Source organism: Saimiri boliviensis, chromosome 11, assembly GCF_048565385.1.
Source record: "Saimiri boliviensis isolate mSaiBol1 chromosome 11, mSaiBol1.pri, whole genome shotgun sequence".
Classification (NCBI taxonomy): Eukaryota; Metazoa; Chordata; class Mammalia; order Primates; family Cebidae; genus Saimiri; species Saimiri boliviensis.
Genome location: NC_133459.1, coordinates 115,080,098 through 115,107,474, shown reverse-complemented (window position 1 = coordinate 115,107,474; position 27,377 = coordinate 115,080,098). Strand labels below are relative to the sequence as shown.

General features: G+C 42.3%; 2 protein-coding genes across 3 annotated transcripts in view; one reads left to right on the top strand and one right to left on the bottom strand.

The window, feature by feature from the left end:
* Positions 1 to 11,330, top strand: part of SLC44A3 (solute carrier family 44 member 3) — a 78,336-nt gene extending 67,006 nt beyond the window's left edge. Inside the window, 5 exon segments of the mRNA XM_074381394.1 lie at positions 2,386 to 2,523; positions 3,595 to 3,831; positions 6,282 to 6,386; positions 7,250 to 7,403; positions 11,104 to 11,330. Of these exon segments, the coding sequence (XP_074237495.1) occupies positions 2,386 to 2,523; positions 3,595 to 3,831; positions 6,282 to 6,386 (480 nt within the window). The 3' untranslated portion in view covers positions 7,250 to 7,403; positions 11,104 to 11,330.
* The window catches only part of CNN3 (calponin 3), a 32,505-nt gene continuing 14,062 nt past the window's right edge, over positions 8,935 to 27,377 (bottom strand). For both annotated transcript variants that reach the window (XM_039460777.2, XM_074381396.1), the window contains exons 2-7: positions 16,116 to 16,237; positions 15,841 to 15,907; positions 14,062 to 14,199; positions 13,603 to 13,719; positions 11,325 to 11,471; positions 8,935 to 10,054 (exon numbers count right to left, since the gene is read on the bottom strand). In XM_039460777.2, the coding sequence (XP_039316711.1) occupies positions 9,713 to 10,054; positions 11,325 to 11,471; positions 13,603 to 13,719; positions 14,062 to 14,199; positions 15,841 to 15,907; positions 16,116 to 16,237 (933 nt within the window). In that variant the 3' untranslated portion in view covers positions 8,935 to 9,712. The remainder of the gene's footprint in view (positions 10,055 to 11,324; positions 11,472 to 13,602; positions 13,720 to 14,061; positions 14,200 to 15,840; positions 15,908 to 16,115; positions 16,238 to 27,377) is intronic.

The following is a 27,377-nucleotide window of genomic DNA, read 5'->3' as shown; positions in this document are numbered from 1 at the left end:
GTACACTCACGTCTGCAGCTCACTTTGCTGGCTCCTGCTGCCGCCTCCTCCCCTGCTGGAGATGGGCAACATTGGGGCCAGCTCACATGCCACTTCCATGAAGCCTTCCCTGATCCCTCCTGCCGGGCCTCCTCCTCCCCTTTGCCTCCAGCCTGTGGTTGTGCTCTCTGTGGCTCTCACGTGTGTGCTTGTGCTATGTAGTTCATTGTTTTGAAGCCCTCACAGCCACGCAGGGCTGTCCTCATTGTGCTCTTCCCTCAGTGCTTAGCCACTCGGGACAGTCCCAGGTGACCAGTCCGTGAAAGTCTGAAAACTAATCCTCCTGTACCTGGAGGGAGTCTTTAATCCCAGGCAAGGGAATGAGAATTGGGACCCAATATTAAGGTGCTACCACTGCCAACTTGGGAATCCTTCCTCGTATCTATCTTGTGTGTTTATAGCTTCAATTTCAAGACATAGAAATATCTGCCCAGCTGTTTTGTGACACTAAAGAAGTATGCATACCAATTTTTGTCTGAGAATAAATCAAAAGCCAAACGCCACTACCTCCTGCTTGCTTGTTTAAAGGTTAGCCTTCAGGATCTCTTGATTAATTTCCACAACCAATAAAACATGTTTCCTAATCCTTTTTATAGCCAATCATTTCCCCATATTGTTAGAGTCTGCAGATTACCTTGGCATATTAACCCTGAGTTCTGTCGCCCCAGAAAAATATGAATGTTGAGAACAAGGGCTATGATGAAAATGTTAGTGCAATCCATCTTCCAGCTGCCAGACAAGCAGCCTCTACTCAGAAGAAGTACAAATTAGCTAATGCTGAAACTGCAGAAATGTTCAATCCATATCCTGTGTCTTGACTGATTCCTCCGTCCTTCCCCTGCTCTTTCAGACATTAATTCTAGATCTCTCTGTTGCACTCAGGGTTGAGTCTGGCAAAATGCTAGTGGTATGGTACCTGCAGGAAGGCATATATAATTTCTCTATCAGAGTGGTTTTAATGCCCTCTTTCAGTGGGCTTGATACATAAGAAAAGATAAATGCTTATGGGTCCCAAACTCTTTGGACTCAACACATGCTTGAGAAAGTATAATACCTTTTTAACTTAATCATTTTAGCCAAAGAGCAAAATCTGTTTTTATCACTTATGAGAGACGATGCTAAATTGAATACGAGGCAGTGGTCTGCAGAAAAAGAAGTCCCCACAAAAACAGTGCTTCTCCATGGGAAGCAGAAAGCACTTTAGGATGTTTAGAGTGGGAAAGTGATGGGGGTGGTGGGCTGGAGACAGCCCGAATGAAGAGACAGAGACAGAGGCTGAGCAGCACGTGGTGGAGCTGCCGTAGCAAAGCAGACCATGCTGGGGACTGGCATGCCGTCTGAAAGCCCTTTCCTGGATCCCTGTGGATGTGAGGGATTAAAGCCTACAGGTCAAGCAACCACAGGCCCTTGCCACACCTCCCCAGATACTTAAAGAGTTGCCTCTGTGTTCCCAGTTGTAAATGAGATCATCTTTGGTGATGTCTGGATGATGATAACCACTCTTTATTACACATTTTCTGTGTGTTTTACAGGGAGTATGTTCTTTAATCCTCCCAACATCCCTTTGCGGTAGGTGCTGTAAGTCATTTTATAGATGAGGAAATTGAGGTCTTAGAGAGGTTAGATCATTTGCCCAAGACCAACAGCTAGTCAGTGGTAGAATTGGGATTTGAGCACAGAGACAGTCTGGCTACAGAGCCTGTGCTTACCGTAACCACCATGCTTTTAAATCGCATTTTTTCCTAATGAAAATTGATAGTGTAATGTCCAGAAGGTTAGAATTTAAAAAAACAGAAATAAAAAGGTCTCTGTCTCATGGATTCACCACGGGAGCTGGGGGAAATGCCTTTGATCATGGTTTTCAGTCTATAAAGGAACAATTATGCTATTCTTCACCCACCCATCCTACAGATGTGTTTTGAGGTCAAAGGGATTGATCATCAGGGCTCTGAAAACCTGAGATGATTGAAGATGCCTAGTTAAATAATATGAGTAAATGAGTTTCCACATCCCTGCACGAGACTCAAGCCCCCAAACCGGAGCAGCTTTCCAGCAACAGCTGGTTTGAGATTTTCAAAGCAAATTTCACACGCATCCTCTGTTAAGTTCAAAACCAAGAGCTCCTTGTGGAATACTATTAAGGCATTTTTGCAGGGAATTCATCTGACCTCTGAATGAAAATTCTAAGGCAAGCTTGAAAAGGACTTTGAAAAAAGTATTTGTTATGGGTAGAGAGAATAGGTTTGTTTTAACTCTTTCTGGTTTGTAAACTTGGTATTATCATTATATTGCCTTTAAAACAATACTTATAAGAATTATCTCTTAAACAACTCTCTTCTGTTTCAGAATGCATATACTACAACTGCTATTAATGGGACAGATTTCTGTACATCAGCAAAAGATGCAGTCAAAATCTTGTCCAAGAATTCAAGTCATCTTACATCTATTAACTGCTTCGGAGACTTCATAATTTTTCTAGGAAAGGTGAGATGTCTTGACTAAATAAATCAAGGAGCCTGGGATTCTAAAAATTAAGCCACAGAACAATTGGTTTGAAAGGGAACTATATTTCTTGACTACGTAACTCTATAGTGGCCGTTGCACTTCATTATCTCATTTAATACTCAATCCCATGAGGTATCTCGACTTTGCAGAAGAGGAAATGGTTTCATAACCTTTCCACAATAGGTAGAGCCAGAATAGTCATCCTAGTCTTACTCTCTCACCTGTGATCAGTTCTACCATTCTGATTCCATTTTTCAGGTTTAAAATGAAAATGCTACCAACCTCAGAAAATGAATGTTTGTGCATTTTGTTTCTCCTTAAAAATATATGGAAATAGTATTGAAACTTGGGCCGGGCGCAGTGGCTCACACGTGTAATCCCAGCATTTTGAGAGGCCAAAGCAGGCAGATCACCTGAGGTCAGAAGTTTGAGATCAGCCTGGGGCGAGGAGGGCGGGGGTGCAAAAAAGGAAAAAAAAAAAAAAAATTGAGAGATCACTCTGGCCAACATGGCGAAACCCCATCTCTACTAAAAATACAAAAATTAGCCGGGCCTTGGTGGCTCACACCTGTAATCCCAGCTACTTGGGAGGTTGAGGCAGGGGAATCGCTTGAACCTGGGAGGCAGAGGTTGCAGTGAGCCGAGATCACACCACTGCACTCCAGCCTGGGCGACAGAGTGAGTCTCAAAAAAAAGTTGCGGGTGGGGTGGGGGCAGATTCTAAAAATGTTTTACAGTGAACGTGTTTATTTTGGTGTTAAGTGAAAAAACAGAATAAAAGTGTGTAAGATATTATTACATTTATATAAATACAAAAGCTAGGCACAGATTAAACATAACCTTCCTACCCACCATTAATTGGATTTCCCATTGATACAGCATTTCGTTTTTTTCCTGTTTCATTCTACCAAATTTTCTGACAAGCATTCTTTACAGTAGTGCTCACACATTGCACACGTGAACATGTATCAAATCATTACTTGTAACTGACAAAAATTTTTCTAAGCAACTGATCCATAAAGATTTTCAACAAACTCTTGTTTTGAACAGGTGCTAGTGGTGTGTTTCACTGTTTTTGGAGGACTCATGGCTTTTAACTACAACCGTGCATTCCAGGTGTGGGCAGTCCCTCTGTTACTGGTAGCCTTTTTTGCTTACTTAGTAGCTCATAGTTTTTTATCTGTGTTTGAAACTGTGCTGGATGCCCTTTTCCTGTGTTTTACTGTTGATCTGGAAACAAATGATGGATCGTCAGAAAAGCCCTACTTTATGGACCAAGAATTTCTGGTAAGCAAACATTTCATTTCTGATTGCAGTCTCCATGCTCATAATCTCAAAAGTTTCATAAAGACACACACACAAAGGAGGCTCATACCCAGCCTCTCTCTTCCAGAGGGCTCTGAGGCTTCTGCTACCCCAGGGCCTGAAAGTCCTGAAAGCGGGATTTGGGCTCAACTCTCCAAGGCTGAACCCACCTCGCTTACTGAGAACCTTCCCCCTGGGGAAGTGAAGCTGAACAGAATGCTGATCAGATGGATTCCTAAGTAGCAGCAGCACTTCTGACCTTGGGCAGAAGGTGTCCTGAACACAGTTCAGGTCCCTCTGGTGCTATTGGCATGGTCTGGCCTTTTGGGTGGTCCAGAAGTTTAACAGTTGATCTTTTACTAAAGCATTTTTGCATCTCCAAGCATATGTTTATACCCAGCATGTTAGGGAGAGCACACTTGTGTGCTCTTCTGTGCCAGTATTGACAGATCTGCAATTCTCAGGCCCTTTATTAGCCCAGGCACAACAGGGTGAAAAAAGCCACGCCCTCAGCAGAGTGCCCATACTGCTTCTATCTGGAAATAGCAGGCACCTGTTTTCAACAGCCTTTGCCACACGGTTGTTGCTTATTTGCCTTATCCTGGGTAGACAGGGATATTTTAACAGCTGAATGATGTCTCAACTCTTTTCCTTGTCTGAGTTATACGGTATTTTCATACTTTTCTTTCATTCTGTTGCCATAAAAATTAGGTGTTAAAGCCCTTTTACCTTTAAATAGAGCATTCAATGCACTCTTTTTTTTTTTTTTTTTTTTTTCCTGAGACAGAGTTTACCCAGGCTGGAGTGGAATGGTGCGATCTTGGCTCACTGCAACCTCCGTCTCCTGGGTTCAACCAATTCTCCTGCCTCAGCCTCCCAAGTAGCTGGGACTACAGGCGTGCGCCACCATACCCAGCTAATTTTTGTATTTTTAGTAGAGACGGGGTTTCACCATGTTGACCAGGATGGTCTCGATCTCTTGACCTCGTGATCCACCCGTCTTGGCCTCCCAAAGTGCTGGGATTACAGGCTTGAGCCACTGTGCCCAGCCTTCAATGCACTCTTTAGTTCAGCCAGGACTCATTTTTTAACAACCACTTCTACAGTTTATAATGAATGTATCCTCATCCTTCTCCATATAAAACATAAAAACACTATTTTTACTTTTTTTTTTTTCCTGAGACAGAGTTTTGCTCGTTGCCCCAGCTGGAGGGCAATGGTGCAATCTTGGCTCACTGCAACCTCTGCCTCCTAGGTTCAAGCGATTCTCCTGCCTCAGCCTTCTGAGTAGCTGGGATTACAGGCGTGAGCCACCACACCTGGCTAATTTTGTATTTTTAGTAGAGACAGGGTTTCACCATGTTGGTCAGACTGGTCTCGAACTCCTGACCTCAGATGATTCACCATCTCAGGCTCCCAAAGTGCTGGGATTACAGGTGTGAGCCACCACACCCTGCCAAAATACAATTTTTACTTTTGTTTATTGACTTATTTGTATGTACTCTAAGGAAAGTGTTTATGATGGTGGTATGAAGCTAGCCAGGTCTCCATTCCCCGATTTACTTTTCCAGTTAAAAATCCACCATGAAGTCCGGGTACTGTGGTTCATGCCTGAAATAAACGGGAGGCAGAGGTTGCAGTAAGCCGAGATTGCACCACTGCATTCCAGCCTGGGCAACAGAGACTTTGTCTCAAAAAGAAAAAAAAAATCCCCCTGAAATTTACCCCCTAAAATAGTTGTTTCAACAGGAGAAACTTTCTTAAGGATTCAATTCTCTGAAATTTCAGGCCAAGAACTCCTTGTAAATGGTTATCATTGGGACTCAGAAACCAATACTCCAGACTGTGGCACTTTGACACGCTGAACTGAAGAAGCCTCAGGGTCTCCCCGACCTTCTCCCAAAGCACAGGATAAAGCTGTCATCTGAATGAAGTTCCCTTATCTGCCTACTGAAGTCCAGACCCACAAAAAGAAAAAGACAACCTCTGGCCCCTTCCCTGAGTTTTCCATTAACTGGACTCATATAGCAGAAACAAAGACTAAAGTTGGTCAACACACTTGGGCAGACTTTTGTCACAAACCACTGTCTGTTCTGCGGGCCTAATATATTCTGTCCCAGGCCATTAAGTGTTTTTCAAGCCGATTAAATTCCCCTAAGTCATTTACACCCCCATAAAATCATCCAAACTTCCCCATCTCCCTTTCCTCAAAACAAATATAGATCTGTACCGAATTTCATGGTTACACAATCATTCTGTGATTCTCCCCTGTTCGTGCTAATTTGATACGCCATTTCTCCTGTTAATCTGCCTTTTGTAAGTTCCTTCTTCAGCAGACCTTCCGAGGGCAAAGGAGAAGTTTCCCCTTGGCCCCTACATTACCAACAGTGCAGACAAAGAATACTAATCTAACTTGTTCTTTTATTTTTCAGAGTTTTGTAAAAAGAAGCAACAAATTAAACAATGTAAGGGCCCGGCAAGGCGAGGCCTCGTTAAGGAATGAGGAGGAAACAGAACTCCAGGCCGTTGTGAGATAGGTAACCATGAGGTATTTGCACCTGGAAAAAGTTTCCTTTTAAGAGCCATTTACAGAAGACAAGATCACTAGAGAAAAGCTAATGGAATTTGTTTTTTAAAGACCTAATAAACCCTATTCTTCTTCTTTTTCTTTGTAATTGTTTGACCTGGTAACAATACTGGAACCATGGAAGTTTACAATCTTTTTTGCTACAAATTAGGACAGAAACACTCTTTTAAAACCATGTTTATATGCATCCATTTTAAAAGTATACTATATAAGAATTGAGGTAAGTTTCTAAGTGCACAACCAATAAACAAGCCTTTTTAAGATAAGGATTTTGTTAGCAGAAATCTCTGGAATTTTTTTAAAGGGGCAGCGTCTCACTATGTAGCCAAGGTTGGAGTACAGTGGCTATGCACAGGTGCCATCATAGCTCACTGCGGCCTCCAACTCCTAGGCTCAAGTGATCCTCCTGCCTCAGCCTCTTAAGTAGCTGGGACTATAGGGATGCCACCATACCCAGCTTGGAACGTTGCTATTATACAGTGGACATGTCCCTACTCATCCAATCCTGGAAATATGATAAATGGGTTAACTTTTCAACGTGTAATTCTTAGATTTAGTGACAGAAGCCAGAAGTTTAAACCCTAACATGAGTTGACACCTGAGCTGGGCACGTACAAGAGTCAGGAGTGTAACCAGTGATTTAGGTGTGCACGTGCTCTTCCTTTTTTTTCCGAATACTCTTCCAGCTCTTTGCTAATGGCAAACTCCTATTCTTCAGAATCCAGCTGCAATAGCACCGGGCTTCTGCAGTGCCTCTGAGCAGCATTACTTACCCTCTCTTCCGTCCTTTTCCTCCCTGCTCTTCTGGTAAAGCTGTGAATCCACTTGTCCTATCTCTCCACCACATCACATTCCATGATGGCACACACTGTGTATCTCAGAACTCCTGATACCCAAGGCACCCTGACAGTAGACATTCTGGAAGAAGAGGTTTTCAACCACAGCCCCACCTGAGAATTACCTGGAGGTAAGTTTTTTAAAATACTTCTGCCTGGACCTCAGAGATTTCCGTAGATGGGAGTGAGGGGAAGAGATTTTCCTTTCTAAAATTCTAAGCAAATAGGAACATTTTAACATGCTGATTGGCAGCCTCATGAGACTCGATCCGACTTAAATGGCAGGGCAGACAGTACGATAGGAGGCTTCCCTTCCCTAAACACCTCTTCAAAGATGACAAGGACAGCCTGAGAGCTCAGGTCTACTTTAAATGCAATGACTTTTTTCTTAAATGCCACCATTGAATTGGGTTGACTCCAATAGTTTCATTTACAAGTGGTTTCCCAGAAGCATTAAACCTAGACATTGTGGAATCATGAGCAAATAAGCTTCACTTTTGTGGACTCATGAAACCATGTGGATATCCTCATCTCCCTCCACAAAAAACTGGCAGGTTTTGCCCCCAGACCGAATAGAGCCAGTCCTATCAGAAGACATGGCTTGGCTGTGACAATGTCAGAAAGTCAGTTAATTTTTAGTGACTGCATTTTTGTCACTCTGCCACCTAGCTATTGTTCTTCCCTCTGTCGGGACTGAAGGTTTATGTTTCTATATAAACCCTGGCTTATTATCAAGCAGCACATCCTATGGCTGAGCTAGCATGTTTCTTATTCATATTTATCCTAAAATAGGATAATTCCCCACCGCTCCTATCAATATTCCTAAAGTTTGTTTTGTTTGGTTTTTTTTTTTTTTTTTTTTTTGAGATGGAGTTTCACTCTTGTTGAAGTGGCTGGAGTGCAATGGCGCGATCTCGGCTCACCGCAACCTCCGCCTCCTGGGTTCAGGCAATTCTCCTGCCTCAGCCTCCTGAGTAGCTGGGATTACAGGCACGCGCCACCATGCCCAGCTAATTTTTTGTATTTTTAGTAGAGACGGGGTTTCACCATGTTGACCAGGCTGGTGTCGATCTCTTGACCTCGTGATCCACCCGCCTCGGCCTCCCAAAGTGCTGGGATTACAGGCGTTAGCCACCGCACCTGGCCTCCTAAAGTTTAAGATTTACTCCAGGCCGGGCACGGAGCACAAAAATTAGCTGGGCATGGTGGCACACACCTGTAGTCCCAGCTACTCGGGAGGCAGAGGCAGGAGAATTGCTTGAACCAAGGAGACGGAGGTTGCGGTGAGCCGAGATCGCACCATTGCACTCCAGCTTGGGTAACAAGAGCGAAACTCCGTCTCCAAAAAAAAAAAAAAAAAAAAAAGGAAAAAAAAAAAGAAAAAGATTTACTCCAAGTTGAATTTAAGATGATTCTGGGCCAGCCAAGTCACAGTGAAATAAGCAAGGGTCAGATAATGATTTGAATGCTATAATTTACTATGTGTAATTAGCCAGTCCCTACATTTTCCTAAGCCTCAATCTCCTTAAGCATAGAATGCAGTATTGTGTGGATTAAATGTTAATGTAGCTTGCAACAGTACCTAGGAAAAAGGTACTTAAAAAAAAATCTGACCCTACCTACCTAGAAACTAGCTAGAAAATAATCAGCCTGCGGTTCATATAAATGTTCAAAAAAAAAATATTTATTTATAAAAAATACAATGGGATAAGTTTTGCTGAGAAATGCAGCAATAAATACAGTTGAAGAAAACAGAGCAACTCTACATTGATACATTGGCACAAACAGGAAGGGCAAATGCACCACCCAGACCTAAGTGTCTACAGGCCATTTTTGTACATGCTTCTTTAGAAACACCACTCTGTAAAGATCTTGTCTGCTAGGTAAGAAAATGAGTACACATATAATCACAAATGCACACTGATCATGACTTTATTTAAAAATTAGCAAACAATACTGTAGAAACATTGATATGTAATTTTCTAAAAATGCTGCATCTTAGATTTAGTTGGCAAAGACCACATTTAGCAATAAGCATGAGTTTAGTCTTCCATGTAGAAACCAGATACACTAAACTGTAAAAAAAAATAAGAATTTCCTATTGTTTGAAAATACCAGTTTAATGTAAGATTGTAAAAATGCATAGATTTTTGCATAAAAGAACTGGCTGTACAAGAGTATTCCCCTTTCACAGTATTCCTTTTTACTTCATATGCAAGTTATTGGTTATGCTGTAGGATTTATCTATTACAGCACTAAAAGGCAACTATTGAGGGAAGAGGCAGAAAAAGGAAAAAGGAATGTATGTAAGGCAATTTTTCTTAAAAGTACAATAAGCTTGATAGTGTTTTAGGAAGACAAGATAAAAATTACTCAAGGCTAGCTTGGTTCTCACTGAATAAAAACAATGGACTAAATACTGAGCTCCTTCCGTGTGGATCTAATAATCAATGCCTTGGTCGCTATATGGGTAATCTCTGGGGTAGTCATCCTGGTACTCGCCATGATACTCATCAGGGTATTCTGCCTGGTAATCACTATCACTGATTTCCGAACCATTTGTTCCTGTTCCTTGGCTTCCGTTGTGAATGACAGGTTCTGTCGGAGCAGCACAGTATTTGGGATCGTATACTTGCCGCCCAAGCCCATACACACTCATTCCTTTCTGGGAAGCAACTTTGTTGGTACCCATCTGTAGAGAAATTGTCGAGTTGTCCACTGGCTGTAATGTTAGCTTCTGATCGTAGATATCTCTTCTGGTTCCTGGTGCTAACATCCCTGCCTGGTATTAGAACACAGTATAAAAGTTAAAACAGCAGCTGGAATCTATTCTCACGAATAATTTATAAGTTATAGAATTCACATTGAATATGAATAGTAATACAAGAAAAAGCTAGCTTAACCAAAATATCCTGATATCAAATCACTTCCATGAAGCAATATTCATTGACTTTTGAGCCAGCTCAGACCTTTCTTCAAATCCTTGCCCTCCTGTAAAATTACTGTGTGGCCTCAAGTAAATTTAGTTTTACGTTTCTCAAATGCAAAATGGAGACATTACTACCTACTCTGGATTTGGGAGAGGATGAGACATAAAGAATGTGAAAGCGTAATGCTCCGACACATGAAAGTTCCATGTGAATGCCCATGGGGACCACATACATTATCCGGGTTACCAATTTCAAAAGCTTCTAATTATATTCAACAAAAACTATGTTGAGCAGATCCTAAGGACTTGAGTCTTTCCAAAAGCCTAAGATACAGAAGAGCCAGCCACTTCACAGCCACTCGCCTCTTTCTTCAGAGTACAGTAACTCATACTTCATCTCTCTACTTACATCAGGCACATACTTCCAGGTTCAAAGTAGGTAGAAAAGCAAACGTGAGTGGCAGCTATGACAGCTGTAATGCCACACCTGGCAGGATGTGTGTTCCATGAAGGGCAAAGTGATAAATCTCACCTGGACTCACTAAGAAAATGTTTTTCAAACCCTATCCCCACTGTTGGTGGATGTGGGACCTGTCTGTTCTCAAATGGTTGTTAGAGCTTCCTTCTGAGGTGCTGGTGACCTATTTTTAACAAGGAAATATATCTATCTTAGATGTGGTATACTGGTATTTTCACCATGTTGCATTTCCATCTGTTTATATTGACACATCTAATAGGAATGCCAGTTAAATCCTTCTAAGTGGAACACCAGATAATTTTACCTATTAATTAAGAGCTCCTTAAAAAAAAAAAAAAAAAGTCAGCATTTAAATGAGCAATATTTTACTTGGACTTTGGAGCAAGAAAACTATAATAAACATTTCTTTTTTTCTTCTGGCTAGGTAGAAAGGCCAGCTGTTCTAACTGCCAACAAAAACCATGAGACACATCATACTTCTGCTGCTATCGAAAAGGTCTTTTGATTCTTTTGCTTTCCCAGCAAAGTTCACATTCCCAAAGAAATACACTCTAAATAAATTATACAAAAAATGCCTACTTTAAACTTTTTGTTAATAAGAATAAATTAAGTGTACTCTTGCACAAATAAAAAGGTATTGCTTACCTGGCTGGCTCCTTTGTTAGTGCCCATCTGCAGACTAATTGTGGTCTGGTCAAAAGGTTTGTCGGTTTGCATTTTGGGATCATAAAGATGCCTCCTGGTCCCATAAGCTGTCATACCTGCCTGGCTGGCACATTTGTTGGTTCCCATCTTTTGGGTTAAAAATAAAATTCCACTAATTATCAGATGTCAACAATATATACAACACAAACAAAACTTTCCATGCTACTAAAAAGACGGAACGGCACGACTGACAAGGTACTGAGCTGAGGCTCCAGCCAACTCTTGTACGCATTTACAAACAAATTTCAAGTGCTAACTTTAAAAAGAAAATTTTGAAGGCATCCACTATACATAAAACCTCACACGAAGCACAATTCAACACACTTGAACAGGTGGACTGACACACTAAAGTCATTACAGTGGCAGAATAATATCCTCTGCTACTCTTTCCCCAGATAACCAAATTAAGAGGCACCAGCTTCAGTCATTTAAACAGAAGCAATCCTAGGCCAAGCAATATGCTGTTCTACTCCCGGAACGTTTTACATAAAATGTGAAAGCAAATGCCAGGTATCTTCTCTGGGAGTGTAACAAGGGCTTCTTTAAGTTTCAAAATCGCCGACATTTTCACCAGAAAGGAACCACATTTTATTCCTGCAACTGCTATGTCCTTGGACAGAGCTGGAGAAAGGTGGAATGAGGAATCTGAACTCGGCAAAGTTCAGGGAAACAATGAACTTTTCTTCCCCACTGAGAATAGTACGGCTTCAGGACTGACCATTACATCCTGTTTCACTGGTTAGAAACACTTTCCTGATGTTGAGTCTCTTTTCTTTAAAAATAAGATTAAAGAAAATCTTTATTACTAAATATAAAATCTGTTCAGTGGAAAAAAATTCAGAAAACACATATGAACGAAAAGGATGGGGACAAAAATCATTGTGTTACCACCATCCATTCATTGTCAGCATTTGTGAATTACCCTTTCAGCTTTTTTACCGATGTGTCTATGTATCTATAGATGCACATACATATCTACATATACATACAAAAACATGTACGTGCATTTTTAATTTAAAAATCCATGCTGACTTGATTTTGGATGATCTGATTTGCCCCCATAACCTCTCTTTTCAAACTCTACTCTATAATTTTACATTCCATTTTGCTTTTATGGAGTTGTAATTCAACCAACTGTTGTTCTGAAATGCAGGTTTCCAGTTTCACCAATACAATTTTGTACTGTGTAAAAATAAATCCAGCTTACAAAGACTCAGTCAAGAGAGGGGCATTGTATCACGCAGGTATTGGAGAGGAAAGCCAACAGCATTTAGGACATGAGCAATGATGTTTCCATGACACTCTCCAGGGGAACAATGAAGGGAAGGAAAACATCTCAACTACGTATGTCAGAAGAATTTAAACTGACAAATTCTAACAGGGCTTGGCTGCTCTATCGTGCTTTAGTACTGTAAATAAGTGACTTTGGCCTTAAGGTTTTGTAAAATTGCCTCGTTTGGTCAGTAACATTAAGGAATTTATAAAGTGCATTTTCTGGCTGGATGTGGTGGTGCACGCCTGTAATCTCAGCACTTTGGGAGGCAAAGGCAGGAAAATTGCTTGAGCACAGGAGTTTGAGACTATCCTGGACAACAAAGTGAGATCCCATCTACACATAAAAGATAAAATAGGCTGGGTGGCTCACCCCTGTAATCCTATCACTTTGGGAGGCCAAGGCGGGGTGGATCACCTGAGGTCAGGAGTTAAGTCCAGCCTGGTCAACATGGGGTTTCGCCATGTTGGCCAGGCTGGTCTTTACTAAAAATACAAACTTAGCTGGGTGTGGTGGCTCATGCCTATAATCCTAGCTACTTGGGAGGCTGAGGCAGAAGAATCACTTGAATCTAGGAAGCACCATAAGCCAAAATCGCACCACTGCACTCTAGCCTGGGTGGCAGAGCGAGACTCCATCTTGGGGGGAAAAAAAAGATAAAAAATTTAAAAGTACATTTTTATTTTAAAGAAATAGACAATATGATTCAAATAAAAATTTTTATTTCCTGGGGGAAATAACTGTCAAGTCAGGTGGCATACCTGAGGTTTCCTCTAAAAATTACTGTCTTATGGGCTTTAAATCCATGTAAATTATATAAACTACACACACTCCAGTACTATATTACTTCTATCTATTCTTTACTTAGGAGAGGCGTAATATTTTGCATGGTAAGAATTATTCATACTGAATAAGTAACTGAATAAGCAACACCACATTACTTACCTGCAGACCAATTACACTTTGGCCAGCTTTTAATTTTCCTTCATCAAAACGTCTTGTCTGTTTTTCTGCATACTTAACTCCAATGTCAATGGTTGTATGGAATCCTTTTGTTTTAGCCTAGACAGAAACATGCACACTAACTGAAAAACATGCACACAACACAGTTTCACAAGAGGAATAACAAAGAAATGATATGACCATAGATGAAGGGGGCCCAAAGTAGAGATGAAAAATATTTAAGGCTGTTCAGTAATACACTGTGTCATCTGAAACACGAGTGTTCTAAGTAAGCTATCTAGTACCAGGCAGCTGATGTCAGCAGCCTTGCCACAAAGCTAATAATTACAGAAGAGACAGGCCCCGCCCCACCTGATCCGAACCCCCATGAGAAAGCAATGATGCAATTCATCACCAACGCCGTGGGAATCTGTTAACCAGCCATTAAAGATAGGTACATACCAGACCTGCTAGAGCCACCAGAGTCGTCTGAACCTGGGTCATGTTTCCATTCTCAAAAAGATCATTTGCTTCAAATATGTCATGTGGCTTCATTCCATAAGCCTGAATAGCTTTAATAAAGTTGCCAATATTCTCCAACTGTAAAGAAGAAGAGTTTTATAACATCTGGAGCTAAATATTGACATTCATAATTTCTAAGAATTCTAAGTCTTCATAACGAGTTACAAGATGCCGCCCAGAAAGCTGCTTGATGAGGATTCAATCAAATCCATCCTAAGCACAGCTCTCTCTAGAACAGAAAGAGCAAGAAGAGAGTGTGTGTCTCTCACTGTGGGTCACATCATGGTCTCAATATTTTTATGTTTTTTGTTTTTTCTTTTTTGAGATGGAGTTTCGCTCTTCTTACCCAGGCTGGAGTGCAATGGCGCGATCTCGGCTCACCGCAACCTCCGCCTCCTGGGTTCAGGCAATTCTCCTGCCTCAGCCTCCTGAGTAGCTGGGATTACAGGCACACGCCACCATGCCCAGCTAACGTTTTGTATTTTCAGTAGAGACGGGGTTTCACCATGTTGACCAGGATGGTCTCGATCTCCTGACCTCGTGATCCACCCGCCTCGGCCTCCCAAAGTGCTGGGATTACAGGCTTGAGCCACCGCGCCCGGCCGGTCTCAATATTTTTAAACAGTTAAGTGTTTTCAGGTTTTAAGGGCAAGATCTTCCTTATATATTTTAAAAGAATTCTGTATCAGAGCTTTCCAGGCCTGGAACTTTGTCAGAAGGTATATAATTACTCATACTAATAAATAATGCATTATGTGTTTTCATTTTAATTTCAGAATAAATTTGTGGTTACTAAATACTCATTCTCTCATATCTCAAAACACATGTTCAAGACCAGTAAGTACCCCATTTTCCTTACTCATACATATTCATGAACTAAGATGCTGTCTGATACAGTGTTCTGCAGGCCACCGTGAGTCATATGGAATGCCTTGCCTTTTCCCTTGTTTATCCTTAAGGTCTGGATTGCATTTCTCTGTGTAAGCTGTGTCAAGTCCTTTCTGACTATACACAGACCAAATATAAGAAAACTTCTAAGCTAAATGTAATAATTACAGAACTAGTTCAATAAGTAATTATAGGACCATTAAAAAAAGCAAAAAAAAAAATTAAATATGTACAAATTTCTGCTACAATGTCTATTTTAAAACTAATCAAAAAGTAAAACAGGGCCGGGCGCGGTGGCTCATGCCGGTAATCCCAGCACTTTGGGAGGCCGAGGTGGGCAGATCGCGGGGTCAAGAGATCGAGACCATCCTGGTCAACATGGTGAAACCCTGTCTCTACTAAAAATACAAAAAAATTAGCTGGGCATGGTGGCACGTGCCTGTAATCCCAGCTACTCAGGAGGCTGAGGCAGGAGAACTGCCTGAACCCGGGAGGTGGAGGTTGCGGTGAGCCGAGATCGCGCCATTGCACTCCAGCCTGGGTAACAAGAGCGAAACTCCGTCTCAAAAAAAAAAAAAAAAAAGTAAAACAGGCCAGGCGTGGTGGCTCACGCCTGTAATCCTAGCACTTTGGGAAGCCGAGGTGGGTGGATCACCTGAGGTCAGGAGTTCAAGACCAGCCTGGCCATCATAGTGAAACCCCATCTTTAAAAAAAAAAAAAAAAAAAAAAGGTAAAACAAAAAACCAAAAAACCCCACCAAACCTGAAATCAAGTTTTCACTACATAAAATGCAACACACTAGAACCAGAGGTGGTTGGTTTGGCTATTACCTGAGGCCAGTTCAACGAGGACTCATTGACCTTCTTCACTGAGCCTGGCTGTAGCTTGTTTATGAGTCTGAAAACAAAAATATGAGACATCTTATTTACTGGTCACACAAAAACAAGGATTGAAATATCAAGTTGCTCCCTTTAACATCAGTAAAGGAAAGCAATAAATGTATTGTAGAATATCAAGGTGTGACTCCCTGGGCTGAGGAGATTAAGAAAGAAGCCGTGGAAAGAACTGGAAGAGCAGAAACAGACTACGGAGGGCCGTAACTCACTCGCAGAGGATGATGCCATCCTTTAAGCCCAGCTGGAAGTTGGTGCCAATGCTCATGCCTGTCACCTCTTCTATCCAATTGCGAAGATCTTCTTCTGCCTGATGATCATACTTGGAAGCAATCTGAAATACAAGTTAACTCACTTTAGAAGAATTTTACTCAAGCACCAGACACTGCCGACTCAGCTCTGCTTTCACGATCCATTAAGACCACAGCTGTGAAGTGCAGTAAATGACACTCAGTAGAGCTCACTGGCAAACTTAATCAACTGTTACAGCTTCAGTAACTAATAACAAATTTTTGAACAGCACATGGAGAGGCTGGGACTGACTGGGAGAGAACATCCATCCAGAGACATCAGATTTCCATTCATGAACCACAGGAAGTGACAAGGATTTAACGGTGTGTTATAATATGGCACTCAAACTTTAAGTCATTAATCACCCTGCTCCAAAAAAAGATGGGGAGAGGATTCTGACACACGCAGTTATTTTACAGAGTATGTCACCTGGCCAAAACATAACATCCAATAGTTTTGTTGACTGGAAAGTTCTGGTGTTTGCCTCCTATTCAGCCAAATACACACTACATACCACACACACATTTTCCTCTGTACTAATTGCTGTACAATATTTAAATTCTGTTTATGTAGTCGCTATCCTATTAGACTTCTTACAGGAAGGAAAAGCATCTAGTTCACTCGATTCTTAGTACCTAGCATTGAACCTGCCACCCAAACACATGATAAAACTAAAAGAAAGTTTGTTAACTTCTTACGTGCAGAATTCTAAAATAAAGGCAACTCACCAACACAAATGCTATGCTATTATTATACATGGTAAAACTACTAAACATAAGTTTTGAAAGATCCATTTTTAATACGACCACAAACCTCAATTTAAAATAATTTTTAAAATAAAATTTAAACAAAATATTGTTAACAAATCACATGCCCAAGTTCTGAAGCTATTCCTTGTCCTGGAGTCTTTAAAAGGGCTGGTTAATCAGGTTTATGGAGAATACAGCTGAGGCAGGCGCAGTGGCTCACACCTGTAATCCCAGCACTTTGGGACGGAGCTGGGTAAATAGCTTGAGCTCAGGAGTTTGAGACTAGCCTGTGCAACATTCAGAGCCCTCATCTCTACTAAAAATTAAAACATCAGCTGGGCTTGATGGTACGTGCCCATCATCCCAGCGACTTGGGAGGCTGAGATAGGAAAATCACTTGAGCGCAGGAGATCAAGGCTAAGGTGAGCCATGAATGACACCACTGCACTCCAGCCTGGGCAACAGAGTGAGACCCCATCCTCCACCAACCCCCGCCACCCACAAATAACCTACATCTGGGAAGAAGGAAAAATCCAGTTTCATTTGTCTTATTCAGCACAGGTGAAAATGCCACGTATACATAGGAAATGCCCAGAGGATAGAGAACATGAGCTTGGGAATCAATTACATTGTTGGAAATGGGAATAAAGGTAGAAATGTCTGCTGTGCCATAAGACATATGGAGGTTTAATTACTGTGAGAAATGAAATGGCATCTTGACATTTTAGTCACGAGGAGGTCTCACAAGTTCCAGTCTACACTACTCATGGAGGAACCACACACAACTGTGGGAAATGCCCTAGGTTGCTAGTGCCAGAGAGAGCCTGATCACTCGGATCAGGACAGACATTTCCGAACCTGGCCAGCTTCCCTGTAAGTCACCAAACAGTGAAAACCAACACTGAGTCTTAAACACAGACTCAAAGTGTCACACTTGATCACCATTCCTTTTTATGTCTATCAAGGGCCACAACAGCCTTTTACATTTCTCAAAATTGGAAAAAGATCCTGTTTCCCAGGTCAAATAAATGGAAAGCTCTATATTCCACGTCCCCCTCTTAAAGGCGCCTGAGCCTGAGCGATCCCCTGGCACATAAGTAGACCACTCTTGGGCTGCTTTCAGTGACCCTCTTCCCCTCCCCACCACACCAAAACATGAGGCTTCCACTTTGACTGAGAAAGGGCAAATTATTTCACTAAATTACTGTGGCTTTAGGGAGATGGCAGTTCTTGATCCTTTGTGCCCTTTACCCCAAATTGGAAAAATGACTCTACAGCTTTGACAGAATAATGGATAATTGGTTTAAACTGTAGATTCACTTAAGCAGAATTTAAAAAGGAAATCCAACAAGTTTATATATTTTCATATTAAGACGACTAACTGTGCAATGTTTCATGGATCAAGTCTGGCCTGGAGGTTAGTTTATAAAAGACAGTTTTAAGTACAATGCAAGGCTGTTTCCCAGGCTAGTCTCAAACTCTTGGCCTCATACAATCCTCCTGCATCGGCCCCCCAAAGTGCTGAGACTACAGGCGTGAGCCACCACTCCCAGCCTCCATTACTCCTATTATGCCTCAGATAAATATTCTTGGATAATGCATCTCCTCCAACACAGCAAATAAACCCATTTTTATATGGCACCTTTCAAAAATAAATATTAAATTGGTAGACACATCTTTATTTTTATTTTCTGAGATGGAGTCTTGCTCTGTTGCCCAGGCTAAGAGTGCAGTGGTGTGAACTTGGCTCACTGTAACCTCCACCTCCCGAGTTCAAGAAATTCTCCTGCCTCAGCCTCCCAAGTAGCTGGGATTACAGGCACATGCCACCGTGCCCTTCTAATTTTTATATTTTTAGTAGAGACAGGGTTTTGCCATGTTGGCCAGGCTGGTCTTGAAAACTCCTGACCTCAGATGATCTGCCTGCCTCGGCCTCCCAAAGTGCTGGGATTAAAGATGTGAGCCACCACGCCTAGCCGGTAGACACATTAATTTTGAAGTCCTGACTACACTTTCACACTGGGGTCTTGTTCTGGGTGGCTAGAAAAATTAATTCTCTCCATGTAAATTGGAGGTGGGGGTATGAAAGGGGATAGGCAAAGAAGAAAAGGAGAAAACAGTACTCCTCAAGCATTAACTATGGAAAGCAAATTCTAACTGTAAGGTGATTGTTTTTTCCAAAAATCGAGGCATTCTCAACTAGGAGATAGATTTTGATCAATCTGAAGAAAAACATCATATGCTAGGGTGAGAGGAGTTCTGCCTTGGTGCCACGCCTGGCTCCCTCTGTCTTTGCTGTGGGCCCTGGGTTAGTTCCTCTAACTTCTCTGGATCCAAGAGGAAGGCTGACCTGGAAGACTCTGCTAGGCCCTTTCCTGCTCTCAGCTGTCTACACAATTTGGTCAAAGAATCAAAAATTGAATAAGTATTTTCTCGTTTTAAATGTAGAGGACAAAATCACACTGGAGTAGTCTGAGGTATTTCGCAGGATGGTGATGACGATGGTAATTCTTATACCAAATGACACCAATTATTATTTAAGCAGAAAAATATTAAAAGCCTATTTATGTGTCCTTTGTTCAAAATGTGTCCAACAGATTTGGTGCCATGCCCCAAACCATGAAGTGATTACATACCTGACTTGAAATATCCTAGTAGATTCCAGTAAGAAGTTTTCATCTTCTCTGTTGACAGTTCTTGTCAAGGGAGTGATGAGACAGAAAAATCAAGCACTGGAGTCAGGTGGACCTCAGTTCAAATCCTGGCTCTACCAATGAGTGGCTGCGGGGTGGGGCTCTGGACAGATGATGCTGTCGTTGAGACTTATCATATTATCATGTGCACAGAAGAAATTCATAAGTACATGTACGAAAAATTCAAGGCCCCAACTGATCAATTAAAAATTAAAACGAGGAAGGCAGCCACACCAAATAACTGTTGGTTTAGGCTAAGGGTTTCCTTTAAGTAAAGGAGAAATGGCATTCTTCTATCCAAATGCTGCGAGTATTTTTCTAGTAAGTGAGCTTTATGCACTCAGGCCAGCTAAACAGCATCATCTTTTAAAATCAAGGAACTGGGAGCAATTTTAAAAAGTCATCTTTGGCCAAGAAAAATGATTCACTATTTTCATCTAAAAAGCTTTAATTTCTGAACAACTGGCAGAAAAATGCTGACATTTTCTTTCCCTCACTGAAAGCTAGCTAGCTTAAAATAATTGCTCAAACTAACCTCATTAATACTTCATGGAAATTTCACTCTAATTTACTTAAAAATTACTCTTCCAAGTTGTTGATAAACATCCTTTTCTTTATTCTTCAAGATTTACTTTACTTGGCCTTCCCACGCTGCTTTCACAGACTTGCTGCCTCACTCTTTCCAATCCACAGCGGTCCCTCACTTTATATGCCCACCCTTCATTTCTTAAGCATGCACAAATTCTCCAAGCATTGCCTGACAGCGTTCTTCGCATCAAGGTGCACACGCAAATGATCCAGGAAGCCCAGGAGAATCCCATCTGGACACATCCTCTGGAGGCTCCTCCCTGAAGCTCTCTAACAACCCTCTTGGCAGATACAACCAATATGTGAAGAAAAGGACCAAGAAAAAAGCCTCCTGGGGCATCAGATGCAGCGAATTCTCCTCCCAGCATTCAGCTGTCAATCTGCTCTGCTCCAACTCCTCTGACAACTTCACCTGCTCCTCTTCATCTTCCTGTGCCTGAGTCCAGGGCTCATCCCGTGGTGATGGTGGTGGTGGCTTCAGCCCTCAGAGCTTCCCTTGGTTCTCTCGTCAGGACAGCCAAGAGCACCAGTGTGCAGTCACCCTTCAGTTCAAATGCAGGTCAATCCTTTCTTGTTTTATGACCTTTCTTTAGCCCTCACTTTCTTTTATAATTCTAAAATAATAATTGTTTGGTTTTGTTGTTGTTTGTTTTGTTTTGTTTTTTTTTGAGATGGAGTCTCTCACTTTGTTGCCCAGGCTGGAGTGCAATGGCGAGATCTCAGCTTACTGCAACCTCTGCCTACCAGGTTCAAGCGATTCTCCTGCCTCAGCCTCCGGAGTACTTGGGATTACAGGCACCCACCACCACACCTGGCTAATTTTTGTATTTTTAGTAGAGACAGGATTTTGCCATGTTGGTCAGGCTAGTCTCCAACTCCTGACCTCAACTGATCTGCCCGCCTTGGCCTCCCACAGTGCTGGGATTACAGGTGTGAGCCACCATGCTAGGCCAATTCTAAAATAGTAATTTTTTTTTTTTTTTTTTAATTAGGCTGGGCGAGGCATGGTGGCTCACAACTGTAATCCTGACACTTTTGAGGCAGGAGGATCCCTTGAGCCCAGGAGTTCGAGACAAGCCTGGGCAATACAGGGAGACCCTGTCTCCATTAAAAAAAAAAAAAAAAAAAAAAAAAAAAATAGGCCAGGTGGGTGGCTTATGCCTGTAATCCTAGCACTTTGGGAGGCCAAGGCAGGAAGACCGTTTGAGGCCAGGAGTTCTAGGATGCAGTGACTAATGATTGTGTCATACAGCCTGGGTGGCAGAGTGAGAATCTGTCTCTAAAACAAAAATAAATGATATGCAAGTAGGTAGCACATGCATCCATAACAAGGGTGGTAGTGTCCCAAAGGGGTGAAAAGTGTTTCTTGTGGTAGACGGTAAAAAAGAAACTTAAGACATTACAAAAACTCAGGATCCTCCAAAGTTCAACCCTACCCAACAAAATCTTATTCCTTTGTACTAAATCTGGCAGGGGATAGGAGGTAACTACAGACAATGCCTAAAACATCTCTCGGAGAAAGTGATAATGAAAACAAGGTTCAGAAACACTGAGGTAGACTGATGTACAAGTCTCTCCCCCAAATCACATTCTCTTCCCAAAGGGAAGGGCCTATCTTTCAGCCAATTATTCTTCCAGCCCACATGCACACATACCACACATCAACATTAATCACATATCCAACAGCTCTGGACGAAGACCGCCTTTAGAAACACAACCCCAAAGGCCTATGCATCCTAACAGTGAAGGGAGACATCAGAGCAGATACAAGCCTACCAGCTGCTGGGAAATAGCCATGCCCCTTCCTGGCTCTGAGATTTGAGAAGCTTCCCCCTCAGAACCCTCAGAAAGGGAGACAGAGAAACAGGGGAGACCTAGCTTCAAAAAGGACTTCAACAGCTGACCCAAAAGCACAATTCCCACACTGTTGAATGGTGCTTCTTGGTGTACGCAGGGAGCATTCAGCCCAAGTGCAATTTGAGAAAAAGATGGGGGCACACCTGCCATGAGGTAGAGTGATGATATTCACGTACAAGAACTGTCTGATGCCCCCCTGCCAGACCCAGGACATTCCAGAATCTACTGAAGAATGAAGACTGCTTATCTTTCACATGTATTCCTTCTCACAATGCATTATCATCACAGAGCTTGTTCAAACCTGGAAGCAAACAATTCCAGGTTACTGTCCCTGGTGATTACAACAGTCTCCCTAAATTTCAGTTGTGTGTGAACTCTCACTAGGCACCTGTTTTGAGCCACCAGGGTAATCCAGCATTACTCCAAACTCTCTAAGTAAACTCGTATTCAACATTAGCTGCTGTTTTTCAAGTGTTCCCTGTGTTCCTTAGATTCGACTTTCGTCTTCTTTCTCCATTATTCCTTCTTTCGGTCCTTCATCTAAATGGCTCGTTCATACCAGGCACAGTTCAAAGGCAACTCCCTAAAAGCTTACATTCTAGCAGAAAGAGATGTTAAATAAGGTATGTTAAAGAGTTCACAAATATATATATAAAATAGGGTGTCTAAAATAAAGAGAGACGAGAACAGTGGGGGCTACCATGGTCCTAAAATAGGAACCAAACAGATTTCCGTCTCAAATATCGAGATTCCTCCTTTCCTTCCTTCTCACTATCATTTGCCATTCTTGGTATTTCACGCAAGGACAAGGAACAGGCTTCAACATTTTCATCTGCCTTAAGTCTCTCCACAAAGAATCCTATAAACATGTACTGAAGATCACATGCTTTCAAGTCAAACTTCAAAACACTGTGTTCCCAGTGCCAGTGTGACCTCAGTAAGTAACTGAACCCATGTCACCCCATTTCTTGTGGGTAGACTCCTTCCTTCCAGGGCCACTGTGAGGATGAAGCCTGTTCCATAGGAACATCCAGGACCGACTGCAATACCTGACACACAGCAGCATGCATGCCCTCCGGTTTTACCAGCTTGAGTGCCCAGGTACAGAGCATGCAATTAACCAAACCCCACTGCAATTTGTTCCACCTATTGTTTTTAATCGCAAAGAAAGCCCCGCTGCAGACAGGCTCACGTGGGGTGCCAGCCTTCACCACTGTCTACTCCCTTTACCACTCTTCCTGAGGCTGGTTCCTGCCTGTCTTTGCAAAAGCTCTTGTCGCTGCTTAGAACGTCTTTGCATCTGAAATTCGCAGTCTTTTTCAGACTATTGCTGACAAAAAGGATCGAGGAACTATTTTACAAAATCAGGCACGTATCTTATGGAGGGTAGGACTGAGAATTCTAGAGAAAATCACTTTACATTGGGGACAGTGATGTGAAGATAGAATGCATGCCTTTCTCAAAGTCACGAAAGAATCCAAGACTCATTCCATGGCGTGAACGTGCTAAAGATCTGATGTGGAAGAACCAGACATCTGAAAGCTGTGGGAAATCATGCTCACCTCAGGTAAACAGGAATAAAGTCTAGGAGCATTTTAAAGCCAGGTCGTCCTCTCAGAGGTACAACTGGATCTTCAGATCAAGGTATCAGCATATGGCACCAACCAGCACGATTTTTTTCCCTCCAAATGTGTACAGTCAGGTAAATACAAAGACATTATATCTCACAATATATAAAAATGTATCTCATAATATACAAATATTGTGAGACTGGCAAGAAACTAAAGCTTTAAAAATAACTAGGATGGGTGCAGTGGCTCACACCAGCAATTTGGGAGGCCAACACTGGAGGATCACTTGAGCCCAGGAGTTTGAGACCAGCCTGGGCAACGTAGTGGGACCGTGTCTAGAAAAACTGCAAAAATTAGCTGGGCACGATGGCACACACCTGTGGTCCCAGCAACTTGGGAGGGTGACAGGTGGGAGGATCACTTGCACCTGGGAGGTCGAGGCTGCAGTGAGCTGAGATCAGGCCACTACACTCCAGCCTGGGCAACAGAGGGGAGACCTTGCTCAAAAAATATAATTAATTAATTAAAAAGGACCTAGTCCAGTGCCTAAAGCAAAGGGTATAACGGTAGAAAGACGCAGAGCAAACAAAATGTCAAATTTTGTCTTCTCTGTCTAGAAAATGACTGTTAGACTGCCAAGCTTAGAGCACACATAGTTTAAAGTGGATTTTTCAAAGTTTGAATCGAAACAAGGAGGGAACAAATATAGACACTGGATTCCCAGAAAATCTAAGACACAAAGAAGTGCGTATCAAGCAGCTGACTGTGAGAGAAGCCTTGGCAAACGGTAATAACAAGAACCTAGAGGGAGGCCTGCTTCCATCCCAACCCTACTCAGAAAGCAAGGTTCTATTACTGGCTGGAGGCTGGCAGGCACCCTCCTAGAGTGGACTCCTGGGGAGACAGTGTGCAAGCACTTGGGGGGGAAGGGCAGCCATCACCAAGGCTGCATGGGCACACAAGGCATGTCCAAGAACACCTGCCCATGTCCCCTCCTTGAGGGAAGAACAGGCTCTTGTCCATCTTTGTATCCCTCATGCCCATGCCTGATACATAGTGTGTACTCAATTCATGATTTTTCACCCACTGATATTACCAGCCTAGAGAAATGCCTCAGATTTAAAGATCTTTCTTGTTTCGGAAAGGCATCTGCATGTGAATGCCACTGCCTTTTATGGGCGTCACATCTCCTTGATCTGCCAATCTGCTCATCTTAGATGGCCCACTAGGGATATAATTGCATTACTTTCTGATAAAAATTCCTTATGTCTAAGGCACTCCTGAAGTCCAGTTTAGCGACCCCAGAAGTAGGGTACAGTCAGAAAGAACACCACGCCCACTGTGCTGATTACGTCATGGCAGAAGAAACTCATGGTGATGTGTACCTCAATGTTTGGATTTAGAGGTGTTTTCTTCTGTTTTGGTCATTAATGATTTAGAAACTATTGAGCATACTTATTAAGGAAACTGGGAATCAGAAGGATCTTTCTTACATTAACACACAGTTTATTCAAAATATATGTAAAATCCTGCCCCAAAGTTCTATCATTAGTAATGCCTACTCAGTGAGCTGAGTAAGTTAAAAACCCAACACTATCTTGGTCTGCACAGTTATATAATTCTTTATAAAACAGTATTACTTATTTGTTTAAATCAAAACAGCCCCATGAGGTTACCAAGGAAAGCATTATTTACAAAAAATGGGTGCGCATGGAGTTCATGTGAGCCAGAAAACCTCCCACAGTGATCACCACCACCACACTTTATAGACAGGAAAAGTCAATTTGACAAAGCAAGGATTAGAATCCTTCTTCTACATGGAGTTGTCTTGTCTACCTCACCAAGTGATTCTGTTGACTAAAACAAAAGGAGCTAAAGCTCTGTAATCAAAGGAAGTCAGTTAACAATCCCAGTGTACTCTGGTAGGTTAAACCATATCTGTGGCAATATGATCGATTCTGAGTGATGCATTCTGAAAGGGGACACTGATAAGCTGACATCCGTTTCTAGAAGGAGTAAACTAGGTGGTGAAAGGATTAGAAAAACCATATACATCCTATTATGAGAAACTGGTTAACCAGGAGTGGCTACATACAACCTGGAAGTTTAGGAGGCGAGTTAGCTCCCATCTAAATATTTAAATGCAAGTCACACAGAAGAGGGAGGTGATTTATCCTGAGTGACAGAGGACAGACCAGGCACACATATGTAGAAATTCCCAAGAGATGAACTAGAAGCAAACAGGCATGGGAAAATACTACGTTTTGAGTGCCAATGAAGCACAGGCAAGAAGAGATGACCTCCAACAAAGGTTGTTGGAGAAGATCCTCTCACTGGGAAGGAGGCCAGGCAGGTCTTGAATTTTGGAGATTTGTAGAGATTTTGCTGAAAAGAGATGTAACTAGAGATGTTCTTCAAGCTTTTGTTTTCTTTGTCTCACCGCTAGAGTATTTAAGAGCCTAATTCATTCCCACATTTGTAGGTATCAGCTCTTTGCCATGCTCCAGATTGTCAAGCGCTGTCTCTTCAGCAGGACCTCTAGGTACCTACCTCCCAAATAACCCTTGAGTCAGGAGCATGGGTAACACTGAAGAGCTGACATTTATCTTTCCGTAACGACAAGGCATGTGACACGTTTGCAGCTTTTCTGTAGTTTCAGAATGTACACTCCCTCCTCAACTCTTCAGTAAGCCCGCTTCACAGGACGAGCCTCACCGTCTACTGTGACTCAAGACAGGCACGAAATCCGCCTCAACATCACTGTCCCAGACATCCACTGTCCTGTTCTGAGAAGGAACTGGTCTCAACCAACCTGGGAAACCCTCATGTCACAGATCACTGACCACACTCATCCCCATGCTTCCATCTGCCAACCCCAAAACTGAGTCAAAACACCACGCGGCTCCTTTACTCAGGGCTATTGACAGGACAAGGCATGAAAGTGAGCCAAGGAGAAATGGGATCTCAGCCCTTTGGGTCAGCCTTGGTAAATCTGGAACTCCTCTCGGCATCTAGATCCACGTCTGGATCTCAGATTGCAAATGCTTTTTTGCTTACTACAAATGGAGTCTGTCCCATTTGAGGAAGGTGGCTTTACACAACCAGCTACGAACGGAATGGACACATCTGATTTTAAACATGGGATAGATGCTGATGGAATCTTACAGATATGTGAACTGTGCCAAAGAGCACCATTTTTTCTCCAATGAGAATTAGAAAATATGACAATTCCATTAAAAATTAGGATAGAATTTCCTATTTCTCTCTCTCTCTCTCTTTTTTTTTTTTTTTTTGGAGACAGTCTTGCTCTGTCACTCAGGCTGGAGTGTAGTGGGCATGATAATAGCTCACTGAAGCCTCAACCTCCCAGGTTTTAGGGATCCTTCCACCTCAGCCTCCCAAGTAGCTAGGACTACAGGCATGTGCCACCACAGCTGCCTTTTTAAAAATGTTTTGTAGAGATGAGGTCTCCCTATGTTTCCCAGGCTGATCCTATTTCCTCCTTTTAAGAGTATTCAGCTGGGCGTGGTGGCTCAAGCCTGTAATCCCAGCACTTTGGGAGGCCGAGGCGGGTGGATCACGAGGTCAAGAGATCGAGACCATCCTGGTCAACATGGTGAAACCCCGTCTCTACCAAAAATACAAAAAATTAGCTGGGCACGGTGGCGCGTGCCTGTAATCCCAGCTACTAAGGAGGCTGAGGCAGGAGAATTGCCTGAACCCAG